Below are 15,778 nucleotides of genomic sequence, written 5' to 3' on the forward strand. Positions count from 1 at the left end.
CTCTTTCTTTTTTTTTCTTTTTCTTTATTTCTCTTATTTTCTACTTAAAGCAAAATGAAGGAGGTAATGAGGAGCAGAAATGAATTAATTTTAGGGAAAATATTATAGCCAGTATTAAACCTCAAGTTTCTCAAACTGTCAAATCCTATTTTCCATTCAGAAAATTTATAGATACACTTAATTAGCTCTCTTAAGAATCATTGTAATTAACATTACATCAACTTGATCTTAAATTTGGACTTGTTCAATAAGAGCTGTTATAAGTTTTAGAAAATACTTACTTGAAGTCAATTATAGTAAATCTACAATACACATCTATTAAGGAATTTCAATCTATAATTATTTTACACTGTAATGAACAGCCTCCTTTTTTTCTTCCTTGTACTTTTGCTAATATTCAGGCCATCTTTTCTCTTATATTACCATTACTCAAGGACAAATGATGATTTCTTTGGATCTAAGCTGTCGTATTTGCTTTCATTGTTCCTTAGACATTACACCTTTCTTTGAAACCTCTATGCTGAAAACATAGGAATACATGGTATTCTTGGAAGTCACACTTTCCTGATGGTCCCAAATTCTTCCAAGCTCAAATGTCCAAGACAAATTCCTAGAGTCTAAAAGAGAAGACTCATTATCTTGTTTATTTTTGCCTCTGCAGAGCCTAATATATGCCGAGCATATAAATGTAGTTCAACACATAGATGCTAAGTAATGTAAAATTATATAGTGATATTGTTTTCTGAACTTGACTAGTATATAATGATGACTCTAGAATGCCACAGGCATCAATGTAAAATATAACTCAGTTTGAAGAACACTATAAGGAATTGGAATTTCTGTTAGTTCAACCTTCCTGGTGAATGTGACTTTTTACTTTCTCCTCACATGTATTTACTTGATTTCTCCTCACATACATTTACAGGGTATAATCTAAATGAAATATAGCCATTAAGTGTCCTTGAATAAAAGTATGATGTCATATTTGAAAAAAAAAGAGTCAATTAATTTAGCAGGCTAAGCAAGATATGGTAGAAATAAGTTGTTTGAAGTAATGCAGAATTTTAAACCTTTTACTTAACTATCTATAGGATCTTTTCTTTTGTAAAAGGGAGCTAATAAAGAACCAAACTCATGGTTTGGTTTTTGTTTTATAAGTGTTGAATAAGATTATGTTTATAAAGCACTATCATGGTTGGCATATGGTAGATGCTTTATCAATCAGTTATAGCTGATTGATGTTATAGCTATTAGTATTAAGGAAATAAAACTTAACACTGAAACAAAGCAGGTCCTCAATATTTACCTATATTTCCTGCTAGAATATATTTGTCAGAATACTTGTACTGTGAGCAATGACATCATGTAAATTTAGTCTTTTACAGTTTCATCACACAAAAGACACCATAAAAACTAAAGAAAATAATAAACATTGCTTTTTGTGGGCAAAAGAGCAAATATTTATTTAGCTTGGGGGTTGTGCTGAGCTGAGCTGGACTTGGCCTTACTTGTGTAGGTTCACTCAATCAGCTGTCGTCAGCTGGTATGTTCTTGGTGACTGTCTGGTCTAGGTTGGTCATAACTTCAGCCAATCAAATCCTCTCTACTCTATGTGGTTTCTCAGGCTTCAGTGGAATATTATGAGCTTGTTCTCATGGTGGAATCAGGGGTACAAACAAATGAATACAAGAACTCAAGGACTGTTTAGGCCCAGGCTTGGAAGTGTCACATGATCTTTGCCCTACATTCTGTTAGCTAAAGTGAGTGACTAGGCTAACCTATATTCAAGGAAGTGGGGAAATGGACACCAAGTCTTAATAAGAGATACTAAAACTCATATTGCAAATGGTGCAGATATGGGAATGGTAAAGAACTCTGATTTCTGTAATAAATCTGTCATACAAATTGGTAACTAAAATGTGTTCTCTCTTCTTACCTTGATTAATATACTTAATAATGTTCTGGAAGCACAGAGTTAAATTTCCAAGCCTTAAAATTATAGGATTTCTACAATAGAGAGGTGAAGAGTTAGCCCTGTCCTTCCCATTGCTGGCTCCAATCATTCACACCCTTTATACAACAGCTTTGAAAAACCCCTAGGTACATACCCTAGATTCTGGTCCACTTTGGGAAGAAATGCCCAAGAAAGATGATTTGTTTAAATTAATTTGGGCAGGAAATTCAGGGGCCTTAAGTGGCTGAAGCATGATATATGCTGAAACATGATACAGACAGCATCAGCTCCTGTTTTAGGCATATTTTCTTGGCCCTACATATTCCTCTCCCTTTGGAAAACATACATAGACATAGAAGGCCAGGGGCAAAGTTCCTGGATTACTGAGTCTGAGTGGCATTATTAATGATATTCCTGGATTTTCTCGATTCCTTCTATTCAAATGTCATATTGATGGGACAACATTTTAAAAATATGCCAATAAAAAATAAAAATAATAAAAAATATGCCAATGCTCTGTTCCTTGAAGTCATCAAGTGATACAGGAGTAGAAATGAATCCTTTCCTCAAAGGTGACAATACATAGATGTATGTTGTAAAGATGTTTTCAGCATTTTTTTTGGTGTTACAAGGCTATCATATTCTTTTGTTCCAATTAACATTTCTTGTTGTCATACATGATTGTCAAGATATTATTGACCATTTTTATATCAGTCTTTACCTTGATCTATGTTGCATTAAATTCCTACTGCTGTGTAACAAATTAAAATTAACACTCATTTATTAGCTTGAAGATACAGTATGGCTGGCTTCTCTGCTCAGAATATCACAAAGCTGATCAAGGTATTGGTTGAGCTGAATTCTCATCTCAAGACTTCTAGAAAATTCTATTTCCGTCTTCATTCTTGTTTGAAGAATTCACGTTGTTTTGTGGTTGTATGACAGAGGTTCCTATTTCCTGGCTAGTTGTCACATCCTATAGGCCATTTCAGTTCCTAGAGACTATTTGCATTCTTGCCATGTGGCCCTCTCCATCTTCATTCCAGAAATCTTTCTAGTACTTTATTCCTAGTACTCTAGTACTTTGAACCTGAATTCCTTTCTCTTATCTATTCATGCAGATTTAAATAATACATGATTAACTCAGACTCACTTGAATAATCTCTCTTATGAAGCCACATAACATAACCTGATCAAGGGAATGATAGCCTATTGTATTCATATTGGATTTATCAAATACAATATTCAAAATTAGTATATATCAATTATATACTTTATCTTACTTTAAGATACCTGTAATTACAAATCAATGTATTGGATTCTGAAAATAATCTAAAATAGTCATAAACTAACATTCAATGTGTCTTGCAAAAAAGAGAATGAAATAACACTTTTCCATGACTGAGGATAATATAAATCACAAATAGATTAGCATAAAGAATAGTATGAACAAAACAACAACAATGGCAATAATAATTGCATTATACTTATGAGATTAGTCTAGCTCTAGTGTATTTTCTGTATAGTACATCTTTGAATAAAATAAATTATATTTACCATTATCTTTTTATGAACATTTAAGTCTTTACAATTGTTTTGCAATTATAAATAATTCTAATAAGAATATCTTTGTATATATCTTTTAGTACACACATGCCAGACTTATCTAGTGTTTATTATTAAGAAGGGAACATTTCCTTTACATGTCTTCTAAGACATCAGTTCTGTTTATTTTCCTCCTATTTCATGAGAAACTCCAAGTAATCTTTGCTGTATGTTTCTCTTATTACTTTGAAAGCCTGGAGTGCTAGAAACCTGTCTTAGTTTCCACTCTTTTTCCAAACTGAATACATAAATAATCTCATCAAGCAGCGTGGCTTTAAATGTTAATGACTTTCAAATATCTACAGACATACTTATCCAACTGCTTATTTGACAGCTCCTACTTGAATGTCTAATAAATATCACACACTTAACATGCCCTAACTTAAATCTTAATTTCTACCCCCAAATTATAATGCACCTAAATGCTCAGGCCAAAATCTAAGAGCTGTCTTTATTTCACTGATATACTCTCCTCTCAAGTTGAACCTGCTCTATGTTCAAAACAGATCTAAAATTGATGCATTTTTAACATTTCTACCAGTGCCATCTTAATCCAAAAAGTCCCCTGCATGGGGCACCTGGGTGGCTCAGTCAATTAAGCATCCGACTTTGGCTCAGGTCATGATCTTGCAGTTCATGGGTTCAAGCTCCGCATTGGATTCTGTGTTGACAGCTCAGAGCCTGGAGGCTGCTTCAGATTCTGTGTCTCCCTCTCTCTCTGCCCCTCCCCCACTCATTCTCTCTCTCTCTCTCTCTCTCTCTCTCCTTCTCTCTCTCTCTCAAAAATAAAGATTAAAAAAAAGTCCCCTGCTTGATGAATTTGAATTCCTCCTAAGTAATCTTGCTTCCCCTTCCTCCTGGTTTCCACACAGCATCCATAGAGATCTTCTAAAACATATCATGTCACTCCACTAGTGCTTTGAGATGACCAGTAAAATGTATTCACCCTAACTAATTTATCATATAATAAAAGCATGTAGAGAACAGTTGACATCTACGTCTACTGATACCTAAATTACACTATAAAAATACCTTGTATTAGATTTAATTATGATACTATCTAATATTACAGTTTCTCAGAACACAACAGGATAGTGGCAGATGGTGGTCTGAACTTTGTTTAGGTAGAGGTGGGAAACCACTGAACATTTGAAAAATTGCTGATATCGCTTATAAAATGGGTTTGTTCACATTTTATTTTACTTTATATATGCATAATACATTGAAATTTCTATGTATAATTTATGCTTTGCTTTTACATGTTTCACATTAAAAAATGTGTTTTTTTAAATGACTATACCTTGAAATTGTATTAAATTACTATTTCCTTATTATTTAAGGTGGGCCCTTTTTGAAGGACTACATAACCATTCAAAGCATTGCAACTTCCTCCATTGTCACTCTCTATTTTACAGACCTAGGTCAACAGGTCAGTTGGACTACAGTAAGTATCAGTTTAAAATACAATATGCATGTCCCACATTTTGATAGGACAATTGTTATTAAATAAATTCATAATGAAACTAAATACTATACTGAATAGTATATTAAGTTTTCCATGCTTACTAGAATTAGTGGCCAAAATTTTACACAAGAATTAGAGCAATGGAAAACTTGATTGGAAAAACGACGGCAAATTCTTTTTTTAAGTGTCAGTCTACCCTAGGACTGATGGCCCTATTTCTGCTTCCTCTATGCTGTTAGTTAAATGGTGTTTCTTTGGCTCTTCCTTCTAGGAACCTGGGGATATGAAGACTTTTGATATTGGAAAGAGAGGAGATAGGATATTCAATAAAAAATGTTCTAAGGCAAGGGGAAGACATTTTGGAAAATCAGAATGAAGTAATGAGACATCTTTGAGTTAGGAGATTGTGGCATACTTTTGGTTCTCCTTGAAGGAGGAGCTTTCAAAGTGGTGGCAGCTGAATCCAATGGCATTATAAGAATGAAAACTACATTAAAAGACATGTAGGACTGGAGTGCCTGGTTGGCTCAGTCAGTTGAGCATACGACTTTGTTCGGCTCAAGTCATGATTTTACACTCGTGGGTTCTATTCCCACATCAGGCTCTGTGCTGACAGCTCAGAGCCTCGAGCCTGCTTCAGATTCTGTGTCTCCCTCTCTCTCTGACCCTCCCCTCTCCACACACTCTGTCTCTGTCTCTCTCAAAAATAAAAAAAAAAACACATTAAAAAAATTTTAAAAATGTTTAATTGTTTATTTTTTGAGAGACAGAGAGAGACAGAGTATGAGTGGGGGAGGGGCAGAGAGAAAGGAAAACAGAATCTGGAGCAGGCTCCAGGCTCTGAGTAAGCTGTCAGCACAGTGCCTGACTCTGGGCTCAAACTTGCAAACAGCGAGATCATGACCCCAGCCAAAGTCAGACACTTAGCCAACTGAGCCACCCAGGTGCCCCTAAAAAAACATTTTAAAGACATGTAGGACTAAGAAACAGAGAACATACTTTAGCACTAGTTCACAAGCATTGAACTATTGATGAGTAGTGGAATAGATAGATGGAATAGCTTCAGTAGTAAGAGGAAATACTAGGGATATTTAGTGACAGAGGCAGTAAAAGAGTTAATTTGATAAATAATTCTGATACTGATATATAAAGAATAGTACAATCATTCTATTTTTCTATTCAATTATTTTATATTTTTTAGAATTTTAAAGGTTTTCTGATTACACTCTATTCCATATTTGTGATGTGACTGCATTTTTAATATTTTTTAATATTTTACCATGATCAACAATCAACATTCAACATTATCATCGGCAGTGCTTTAGTTTTCCCTTTAGAGTTAAACATTCTTTTTTTTTTCCAGAAGAATGTAGTTTGATATTTATTTAGTATAAAAGGTTTGTGCACAGTGTAACAAATACAGTTTTTACAAATACGTTTTCAAAATGTGGTGGTTGTTTATTTGGGTTTCATAGTCTTAATTACTTCATCCATTAGCTTTTTTACCTCTTTGTGTCTGCTAACCACTCGGTTCATACAGTCTGGAAGTTTAGCTCCATTCAGCCCACTCCCACCTGGTTTGTGAAGACAACATAGTTTTTTCCTTCCTCATCCATTACTACTGTTAAGGTTCTAGTTGCCAGATGTTCCTTCTCTCCAGTAGGGTCAACTATGAGCAGAGTGTCATCAAATACAGCAAAAGAAGTTGCAACTGGATGAGTTCTAATATTCACATAACTTTTCTTCTTTAAATTAACTTCTGCTAAGGCAGTTTCTTCATTTATAGTAACTTCTGGTAGCTGTACACTTTTTTAAAGCTGCTAACAAAGCAAATGTACAGGCATCCAAGATGTTCCCATCATAGTCAAGGCAAATGATATCACAGTACAGCACCCAAGAAAGCTTTCCTGGAGAAATGCATAAGTCTTCTTTCTGAATTATCTGTGTTTCAATGACATCTGCAATGAACTGGCTAGCCACTTGGGCCTCTTGCTCAGGAGGTCCCGACCGCAATCTCGAGGAACACAGACGTGGTAGATCCACATTAGGAACAACATATCCTTTATCAGGGGCATCCGTTGGTGGTGCTGCAAATTCTGCCTTAATTCCACAAATTAGTGTAGTATTTCCCAGCTTCACTAACGTGGAACCATCTGCAGTACTAATTGAACCAATGTTGACACTTGTGGTTCTGAATTCACCAAGTTCTCCTCCATCTGGACGGCAGTGCTCATTCAATTTTCAAAATTATTCCAAACACAGGACAATTTATTCATTATTATTAATCCTCAAATAAAGAAATTCAAGTTTGCATTTTTAACTTACAATATTGTCACATCTTTTGCTTTTCTAGCAATCTCTCCTTTAATATATATTATTCCTAAATTTAGATCATTATTTATATTTTAGTGTTATTGGTTAAATAGTTGCTTTAGTTTCCAAAGTTTGTTGATTCAGCTTTGAGTACTAATTTGTTGTAAAAAACACTGTTTAGGATATTCTGAATCCTTGTGAAGTATAATATTTATAAAAGAACCTATTAATGCATGCATTATGTAAGCAAAGGGTTTAATACTTAAATGTGTTATCAACAGACCTTTACTAAAGGAGATTTTAGACAAGCAGATTCTGATCTTCAAAGGTTAAAATATTCATAGTCTTTGTCCACATTTATGATGAAAAGGGAATTCTGTCTACAGAAGTTTTGTCAAGCCGAGTGGCATTAATGGTGAGTTCATTAAAAATTCCAGCTGCATCATTTGGATAAGCACTGAGCAGAGAAAGTGCTAAGGTGGAATTCTAGGACAATTGTACTAGAAAATTATAGCTTATTTGAAGGGAAAGTCATTTAGGTGACAAAGAGAACTCTGGAAATAGGATGAATATTTTAAATCAACCCTATGGTTCACATAATCTTTTGCTCCAAATGAGTCAGTCCTATTAAATGCTAAAAATATACACATTACATTGCAATCACACCCACTTTATATCAAGTAAATTATACAATAAAAGCAATATTTTACTGCACCTAACATTCTTCCACATTTATAAAACATTAAAATGTGCTCCTATAATAAAGGCATTATTATAGGGTTGGGTTTTGTTTTTGTTTTTTGTTTTTTTTAGAAACAGTCTCTTTACAAGGTCAAAATTAAGATTTTAATAATATTTTTCATCAAGTAAGAGTGTGCTGTCACAGATTATTGAGAAAATATTTGCCTCATTGAACTTATTGAAAGACTTAGGATAAAAGATTAATATAATAATCCTCATTATATAGATCCGATTAACTAAATATCAGATTCACTTGTCACCATTTTTATGTTCATTCGTGTCTGTGCCTATACTTCTGTGTAATTTATCTCTTGGGAAGATTCAAGTATCTAAAACCACAATCAGATACAGAATTGTTCCATTGCCACAAGGAACTCTCTCATATTATCCCTCTATGTTTACACACTCTTTTCCCTAACCTGGAGCAACTACTGACCTGTTTTTCATTTCTATATGTTTGTCATGTGTCAAATGCTATAAACAGAATTAAACAGGTTCTTTTGTTAGATTGATGTTTAATTTTCTCTAAGTATAGTGCCTTTGGGATCCATTCTATCTGTTGCATATATCAATACTCAGTTTTTTTTTTTTATTTTGAGTAGTATTTGGTTGTATGAATGTAGTAGTTTGTTTATCTATTCACCCACTGATGGACATTTGGGTGCTTTCAATATTTTGCTCTTACAAATAAAGCTGTTATCTATCTTTGTGTAGGTATGTGTATAAACATAAGTTTTCATTTATTTAGCACATACTTTTGAGTTTCAAAATTATCTTTTATATTCTAGATAAAGTCCTTTGCTAAGTGTCTTGCAAATATTTTCAGTTTTTAGTTTGTCTTTTCAGTCCCTTAATGAGATTTTCTTTTTCTTTGCAAAATGTTTTCAATTTTAATGCAGTTTAAGTTGTCAATGATTTAAAGATCTTGTCTTTGCTGTCATAGGAAAGAACCCTTTGTCTTGCCCTAGGTCTGGGAGCTTTCTTCTATGTTTTCTTCTAGTGGTATAATAGTTTAATGTTTTACATTTTAATCATAGTCTATTTTTATTATAAAAGATATTGAATTTTATCACCAAACTTAATATTTTCTTTCAATTTGCTTCATGTGTTCTACAATCCTTTTGTTTTGTTTTTATCTTCCTTGCTCCATTTGGAATTAATTGTCATACTCTATTGTCTACTAGCCTCGCTGTTATTTTGGTTTCTTTTTTACTAACTCTACTGGTTACCCAAGAGATTATAATGTATATCTTTAAGATATTGAACACTCATATACATTGTCGAATTTAGGTTTGCTGATGTGAAGATATTTCATAGATAATTGAATGACTTTATGATATTTGAGCTCTTCCTGACTCATCTTCTATTGTTGTGATATATTTTAATTTTCTAGGTACTTTTAAGTAAAAATCCACAACTATAAATATTTTTTAAATTTTTAATGTTTATTTATTTTTGAGAGACAGAGAGAGAGAAACAGAGTGCTAAGGGGTGAGGAGCAGAGAGAGAGGGAGATACAGAATCGGAAGCAGGCTCCAGGTTCTTAGCTGTCAGCATAGGGCCTAACAGGAGGCTTGAACTCCCAAACCATGAGTTCATGACTTTAGCCAAAGTTGGACACTTAACCAACTGAGCCACCCAAGCAAACCCCAACTACTATAATTTTATATGGCCAATATTTATTTAGATTTATCAGTTTCACTGTAATTTAGTTAGTACCTCTAATGCTGCTCTTATAACTGTGATCATTATCATTCTTCCTGAAGAATATCTTTAGTAATTTATTCTAGTTCTATCATATTCATTCTAAATATATTCATTTAACATTTATTCTGGAAAATACTTTTTACGGGAAAATATAATTCCATATTGGCAGTTATATTTGTCTTCATTTCACAAAATTTCATTATTTTGATATTTGACTCCCTTGTTTCTAAAAGTCCACTACAGTCTTCTGAAATTAATGTGCCTTTTCTCTGGCTCATATGAAATTTGTCTTTTGTTTGATTATCACTGTCGGAAAATGATACGGTTATGATTGTTTCTGTTTATCCTGCTTTGGGTTTAGAGTGTAACCCGAGTCTTCTGTTTTGTATAAATATTTCATTTGAAAATTATCATAATCTCTTTAACAGTTGGTTTTCCATTATTCTCTTTGTATTCTCCTGGGACACACACCCATTTCCATATTTTTCTTCTCAGAGGTTTCAACTATCTGCTAAAATTCTCAACTTTGGTTTTTATTTCTTTGAACATACAAAGATCATTTTTTAAATGTATGTGTCTGATAATTCTGTTATGTGGATATTCAGTTTATCTGTTTCGAATCTGCTGCTTCTTTGGATTTGATTACATTTTTTTTATTAAATTTTTTTTAACGTTTATTTATTTTTGAGACAGAGAGAGACAGAGCATGAACGGGGGAGGGGCAGAGAGAGAGGGAGACGCAGAATTGGAAGCAGGCTCCAGGCTCTGAGCCATCAGCCCAGAGCCCAACGCAGGGCTCGAACTCCCGGACCGTGAGATCATGACCTGAGCTGAAGTCAGATGCTTTACTGACTGAGCCACCCAGGCGCCCCTGATTACATGTCTTTACTCCTGTTACACCCTTACATTTCTGACCTAGTGCAGAAAAATGTGTATGAAAAACTTCTAAAGATAACTTGAGGCATAGAATGATATTAACTTCTTTTCAAAGTGACTTATTTTCCTGCAGAAGGACTAATGACGTTATTTGGTCTAGGTCATCTTAATCCAATTGATGATTGAAATGATCTCAGGCTGAGCTCTAGCACCTATAAAGACAGATCTACTCCTGCTTCATCATTGTTCCTAGGGTGTAACTCTTCTAGGTCTCAACCCAAAACCTGGAGATTTTATAAGGCTAGCTCTCTGTCTTTGAAAAATGCCAACCAACAATTTTTGTCCTTCCATTCTCCGGCACCCTCAAAAAATTTAGTCTTCTTTCCAGGGTGCTATCAGACTTCATATCCTAAGGGCTCCTGGATGGTTCAGTCGGTTAAGCGGCTGACTTCGGCTCAGGTTGTGATCTCATTGCTCATGGGTTCAAACCCCTCATAGGGCTCTGTGCTGCCAGCTCAGAGGCTGGAGCCTGCTTCAGATTCTCTGTCTCCCCCTCTCTCCCCCTCCCTCTCTCTCCCTCTCTCTCTCTCTCTCTCTCAAAAATAAACATTTAAAAACAAAACAAAACAAAAAGACATATCCTCACATCCTAGAATCAATCACTATTCCAGAGTCCTGATTAAAATATCTTGGCTTTCTAATTCTTCAATGACTCAGTAGCTCTTTGAACACTGAAAAATATTTTGATCAATTTATCTTGCTGATCTCATTACAGTGTGTATTTGAATAACCTAGAATAAAACTCTCCATTACATATTATTCATATAATGGTTAAATTAAGAGAAAAACTTCTTTAAGTATTATATTAGCTTCAATACTTCTCATTCAGTAAAAAGTGATATTACTATTGGGAAATGCTCTCATAATTTTAATAGCTCTCCCATAATTAGAAGGTTAAGGTAAACACTACTTTATTTTGTCAGTAATTTTCAACAACTATGAAATGTGCAATTTATTTTGTTTTCAACTGTCAACTGAATTTTTTTTTTTATTTATTTGTGAGACAGAGAGAGACAGAGCATGAACGGGGGAGGGTCAGAGAGAGGGAGACACAGAATCCAAAACAGGCTCCAGGCTCTGAGCTGTCAGCACAGAGCCCGACGCGGGCCTGGAACTTCCGGACAGCGAGATCACGACCTGAGCCGAAGTTGGCCTCTTAACCGACTGAGCCACCCAGGCGCCCCTCAACTGAAATTTTAAAAAAAGATATGAAGTCCACAGTATCCTAATTATAATAGGACTAAAAAGTTTTTTTTTCAAGAGAGAATGAAATGCATTAAGCATAATCTAAGCACAAAGATTCTAATCAATTTGCAACAATTGCAGCTGTGTGTTTCAATTTATATTTCTAAAACAGCTTATTGTCTTCCTCCTTTTTCAATTTAGACATATCCCAAGTTGAATATTCCACATAAGTTCCAAAAACAAATCTCAATTACCTAGCTTTCCTAGTATCATTGAATTTTACATTTTGAGCCATACATTAGTTCAATACAGTGAATAAACATTCTATAAAGCAAAAGCAAGAAAATGATATTGGAAACAAGTTGGAATTTAAAAGTAGTGTGTGTGTGTGTGTGCGTGCATGCATGTGTGTGTGTCTTCAAAGTAAAAAAAAAAAGATATCTGCTTATTTTGAATATATAATTTCCACTAAATTTTGGTTTATAGTGGACTTCCTAGTCTTTGTAAATTCATCTGATTTGCTCGGCCTTATAAGCAGCACATTTATTTGTTTCTTTGGCTTTGGTTTTGAATTTGTTCTTGTTTAGTAGGAGAAGAAAAAATCCTTTTTCAGAAGTGTGTCTAATTATTATTTTTCTCTATCTGGCTCTTTATTTATTCTGAAACTACTTTTTTATTACTTTCTAGGTTTAATAAAACACCTCTCTTCCTTTTTTTTTCTACTTGCACCCAAATAGACTTTTTTTTAAAAATGCATTGTCCAAAAATTATTCTTATCATTCTCTAATGCTTTCAGGTCAGGGTACAGCCTTCATACTTTGGTACTATTTTAACCCCCATGTTTCAGGTGCACAATATTTGTGATAAAATATTGGGCGTCTTAGAACATATTACTGTAAGCTAGCAGATTCTCCTGATTTATTTTAGGGTATGATGGAGATAAAACTGTAGTTTAATTTCCTGATTCAAAGAAACTTCATATTTGTGATAGCATTTTTATTAACTTAATAAAGAGTGGCATATGATCAAGGTTAACTATTGTTCATAACATTTTTCATTACTGATATATTACTGGAAGACTTGCTCAAAATTGACCTGACTAGATCAGATGGCATTGAAATAAATATTTTGAATATTTTAATAGAACAATTATTCTAATTATTCTGGAATATTAACCAGACTCTATTATCAGACATTCAAAAGTGGTAAACATTTTTTTCTTTACATTTGAATAATCAGGCATGTTGTATGCCATAAATTAATATAGTCCATCAGTAAAGGGTTTGCTTGATACTGAATTTGTCAGATGTTGCATGTTACCCTCATATAAAAGTCTTTTTTGGCTAATGAGATGATAAATACTGTTAAATGAAAAAAAAATCTAAACAAACCTACATATATAAATATTTATACATATTTAAATATTTATATATATATGTATATATAGTTCTATATAATTATGAACATATATCATATTATAAAGATGCAGTTACATAAAATTCTCACAAGAGATAACAACATAATTTTTAATCAATGTGCACACCTGTATATTTGAGTAAAACATGTGCAGCTTTACATTTTCTTTCTTAGAAAATGATGAAAATTGGCAAAGACAAAGCAAAGCAGTAATGGCAGTTGAATTTATCATTGTCATGTTTGCATCCTTTCTCTTACCTCTGAACACTCAGAGGTAAATTATTTTCCTTTTTCTCTCTGAAATTCCAGAGTGACTTTAATCTTGTTTTAGCATCAAAACAAAACCAAATAATGGACAGTTATAAGATTTAGAAAACTATCAGAAAAATAGTCAGCTGCAATCAAACAGCCTTGTTTCCACTTATCTTTCCAAATCTTATGATTATTTCTCCATAGATCAGATATCTCTCTCCACATACATGGTTGACTCTCAGTTTCAGAATTCAGAAGAATCCTTTTAACTACCTACTTAGACTCATTAGAATCAAGGTCTAAAATTTCCAAAAGAGAGAACTAAATTATTTCTATTTGAATCAGTGTCAAATCAATTGAATTCAAGATGACACAGCCATATAAAGATTAAAAAAAAAAAAAAAAAGATAGATACTGTAGCCAATTCCATTCAGCAACAGAGACAGTTTACATAGAAGATGGAATGTATATGGGACTGAGGAGACACAAAGAAATAGGTTTATAATGGTTTGATTAGTTAAATAAAAACTCCTTTGTGAAGAAATCATTACATTAAATTCAACATTTTTATTTTATTATTTTTTTTAATGTTTATTTATTTTTGAGAGAAAGAGAGAGAGAGACAGAATGTGAGCAGGAGAGGGGCAGAGAAGAGAGGGAGACATAGAATCTGAAGCGGGCTCCAGGCTCTGAGCTGTCAGCACAGATCCCAACATGGGGCTCGAACCCACGAGCTGTGAGATCATGACCTGAGCCGAAGTCGGACACCCAACCGACTGAGCCACCCAGGTGCCCCAATATTTTTATTTTAAATTCACCATTGATAATTGTTCTTTCCTTAAGTCTTGACTAGTTCTTCCAAGGAAGACTTCTTGTTAATTTTGTTAGCACACAGTCTAATACATTTTAAATAATAATGCTACCTATCCAATTTACCAGTTCATTCAGTAGGCTGCCGGTGGACATGCTTATTATGTTTACATGGAAATCTTAATAACATTCTATTATTTTTTATTTATATCACCTTCTTTCAGGTATTTTTGGCTGAATACACAGGACCTTTGCTGATATATCTCCTCTTTTATTTGAGGATCCCATACATATATGACATGAAAGAGAGCTCTAGAAGATTGCGCCACCCAGTGGTACAGTAAGTAATACGTATCATATCTATAGGTTAGGAGGAGATAAAACTAGCACACAGATATTAAGGTTGTTTATAAGCTCAAAGAGGATGACAGTTATAGAAATATATTTTAAGTAACTTTAAATAATGTATACACACCAACTTGCAAATTTATATACAAAGAACTATTAAATATACCTTAAAGTGGAAGTAATATAAGTTCATAATGATCACAGTAGGAGAAATCTGGACATTTAAAAATATCACAAAAAGGTTAAGATTATAAAGTTGAGAGGTCATACATAGGGCTGAAGATGTAATAGTAAATAAAATATAATAAAACACATACTTCTCTAAAAATATGGGCAAAATTTGTAGGAAAGAAACAATGACACTTAAATAGGAAAAAATAGGTTTACTTTTTTTTTAATATTCGCTTATTATTTTGAGAGAAAGACAGAACCCGAGTGGGGGAGGGGCAGACAGAGGGGGAGACACAATCTGAAGCAGGCTCCAGGCCATGAGCTGTCAGCACAGAGCCCAACACGGGGGCTCAAACCCACGGACTGTGAGATCATGACCTGAGCCAAGTCGGACACTTAACTAAGCCACCCAGGCACTCCCCCCAAAAAAGTTTTATAAGTTAACTTTAGTTGGTCAAATCCAAAATTAAATTTTACTTTAAAGTGAAAAGTAAAAATAAGGTACACAAATGGATGAGGGCAGTTACCAAAGCAGAATATATAACATACTGTGAAAATAATCTTTGTCTCTCTGTCTCTCTGTCTCTGTATTTCTCTCAGCTTACTACCAAATTAAAGAGAAAGAATAATTATCCAAGATGCTAAACTGAGATGTAGTGTTAGCAATTTGTTAAGAAAAAAAAAAGAACCTGATTTAATGACTAAACTCTAAGTGAAATAAGGAACAAAATTTAAGGAAAGCTTAAATTCAGGGGAGCCTGGGTGGCTCGGTCATTTGAGCATCTGACTCGTAATTTTGGTTCAGGTCATGATCTCACAGTTTGTGAGATTGAGCACCACCTGGGGCTCTGCTCTGACAGCGTGAAGCCTGCTTG

General features: G+C 33.8%; 1 protein-coding gene and 1 pseudogene across 3 annotated transcripts in view; one reads left to right on the forward strand and one right to left on the reverse strand.

Moving 5' to 3' along the window:
* Positions 1 to 15,778, forward strand: part of TECRL (trans-2,3-enoyl-CoA reductase like) — a 122,829-nt gene that overhangs the window by 54,593 nt on the left and 52,458 nt on the right. For 2 of the 3 annotated variants that reach the window (XM_053217293.1, XM_015083459.3), the window contains exons 4-5: positions 4,900 to 5,003; positions 14,609 to 14,724. In XM_053217293.1, the coding sequence (XP_053073268.1) occupies positions 4,900 to 5,003; positions 14,609 to 14,724 (220 nt within the window). The remainder of the gene's footprint in view (positions 1 to 4,899; positions 5,004 to 14,608; positions 14,725 to 15,778) is intronic. The other variant, XM_053217292.1, reaches the window with a different exon arrangement.
* LOC106985291 (exosome complex component RRP43-like) lies at positions 6,341 to 14,540 on the reverse strand (annotated as a pseudogene).

This window comes from Acinonyx jubatus, chromosome B1 (assembly GCF_027475565.1).
Source record: "Acinonyx jubatus isolate Ajub_Pintada_27869175 chromosome B1, VMU_Ajub_asm_v1.0, whole genome shotgun sequence".
Taxonomy (NCBI): Eukaryota; Metazoa; Chordata; class Mammalia; order Carnivora; family Felidae; genus Acinonyx; species Acinonyx jubatus.